The sequence below is a fragment of the Helianthus annuus genome, chromosome 12 (assembly GCF_002127325.2).
Source record: "Helianthus annuus cultivar XRQ/B chromosome 12, HanXRQr2.0-SUNRISE, whole genome shotgun sequence".
In the NCBI taxonomy this organism is placed as follows: domain Eukaryota; kingdom Viridiplantae; phylum Streptophyta; class Magnoliopsida; order Asterales; family Asteraceae; genus Helianthus; species Helianthus annuus.
Genome location: NC_035444.2, coordinates 8064687 through 8065999, shown reverse-complemented (window position 1 = coordinate 8065999; position 1313 = coordinate 8064687). Strand labels below are relative to the sequence as shown.

The 1313-nt window shown below is 42.0% G+C and overlaps 1 protein-coding gene across 1 annotated transcript; it reads left to right on the top strand.

Annotated features, from left to right (window-relative positions):
• The first annotated feature begins 344 nt into the window (after positions 1 to 344).
• On the top strand, positions 345 to 1111 carry LOC110893988 (protein GLUTAMINE DUMPER 2). Its single transcript, XM_022141148.2, has one exon. It carries the CDS (start codon positions 413 to 415, stop codon positions 878 to 880), a length of 468 nt encoding a protein of 155 aa, XP_021996840.1. The 5' UTR covers positions 345 to 412; the 3' UTR covers positions 881 to 1111.
• Positions 1112 to 1313: the final 202 nt, after the last annotated feature.

Here is a 1313-nt window from a genome sequence, read left to right as displayed (position 1 = left end):
CATTAGTGTCCGGTATGTAGTTTTCGTATAAAATTTTTTAGATATATACGTTTTCGACACCCCGGTTTTATAATTTTTTTAGGTGTATACGTTTTCGACCCCCCGATCGGAAATCTCAAACTTCGCCACTGTTTGCAGCGCTAGCCTCATCAAACAAACCAAACTGATTCAGACCGAAACCCTATCACAAACTCCCACTATTCAACATTCATAAACAAAACATTAATAACTCATTAACTACACCTACGCTAGTTTGTCACCACCGGTTCGCCACATAAATTACGTGACGTCTTCCCCAAGGATCTCTATAAAAAACGCCTCATCCAACAAGTTTCTATCCACCCACCACCAAAAAAAAACACTAAACACATACAATAAAACAATCCCACTCTTCCATCCTAAACAACAACACATGTCTCTTCACAACATGTCACCACAGTCAAGTTTTTCACTAGCACCATCATATCCTGTACCCGTTCCACGCTCACCATGGCACTCACCGGTCCCGTACCTCTTCGGCGGCCTTGCCGCCATGTTGGGTCTCATCGCTTTTGCCCTCTTGATTCTCGCCTGCTCCTACTGGAAGCTGTCCCGGAATTTACGCAACGCTGCGGCCAATAGAGACCTCGAGGCTGGAGCGGGTGCTGGAGATGTTAAACCGGATGTTAACAAGATTCCGAGGGTTTTCGAAGAGACGTTTATGGTGATTATGGCTGGAGAAGAGAAACCGACGTTTTTGGCAACTGCAAGTTCGGTTAGAACGGCGTCGTTTGGTGGTAATGGTTGCCGGTGTGGTTCGATGACGTCGTTGGATGATTCGACTTTGGAGATGGAGAAAGATGAGAGATGTGACCAGGGACAAGTAAGGACCATGGAGTAGGGGTGTTGGTCAAGTTTTTTATTCGGGTCGGGTTATTTAGGGTTTTTTGTGTATGATATTGTATCTGATAACTGATTAGTATCATAATTGGGTTCGGGTTATTCGGTTATCGGGTACAGTTAGTTTTGACATGAGCAATGAGCCTGCAGAACATGATATCTTATATTTGGTGTTTTTTGCGGTTTTTGTTTGATTACCGAGAAAGTATATATGAAGTTTTGGAGTTGCTAAGAGGTTTTGTTTTAATTAACTGTTAAAATATATCTATGATCGGATCGGATCGGATCGGATCGGGTCGGGTCGGGTCAGTCTCGGTCATGTTAAGAGTTTGCTAGCAAAATAATGTTGGTGATTAGTGATTAGCACTTGCTAAACAAATTACCAACATATTTTGTTCTATTTGTTGGTGATTAATTTTATTGTTTATTTTATT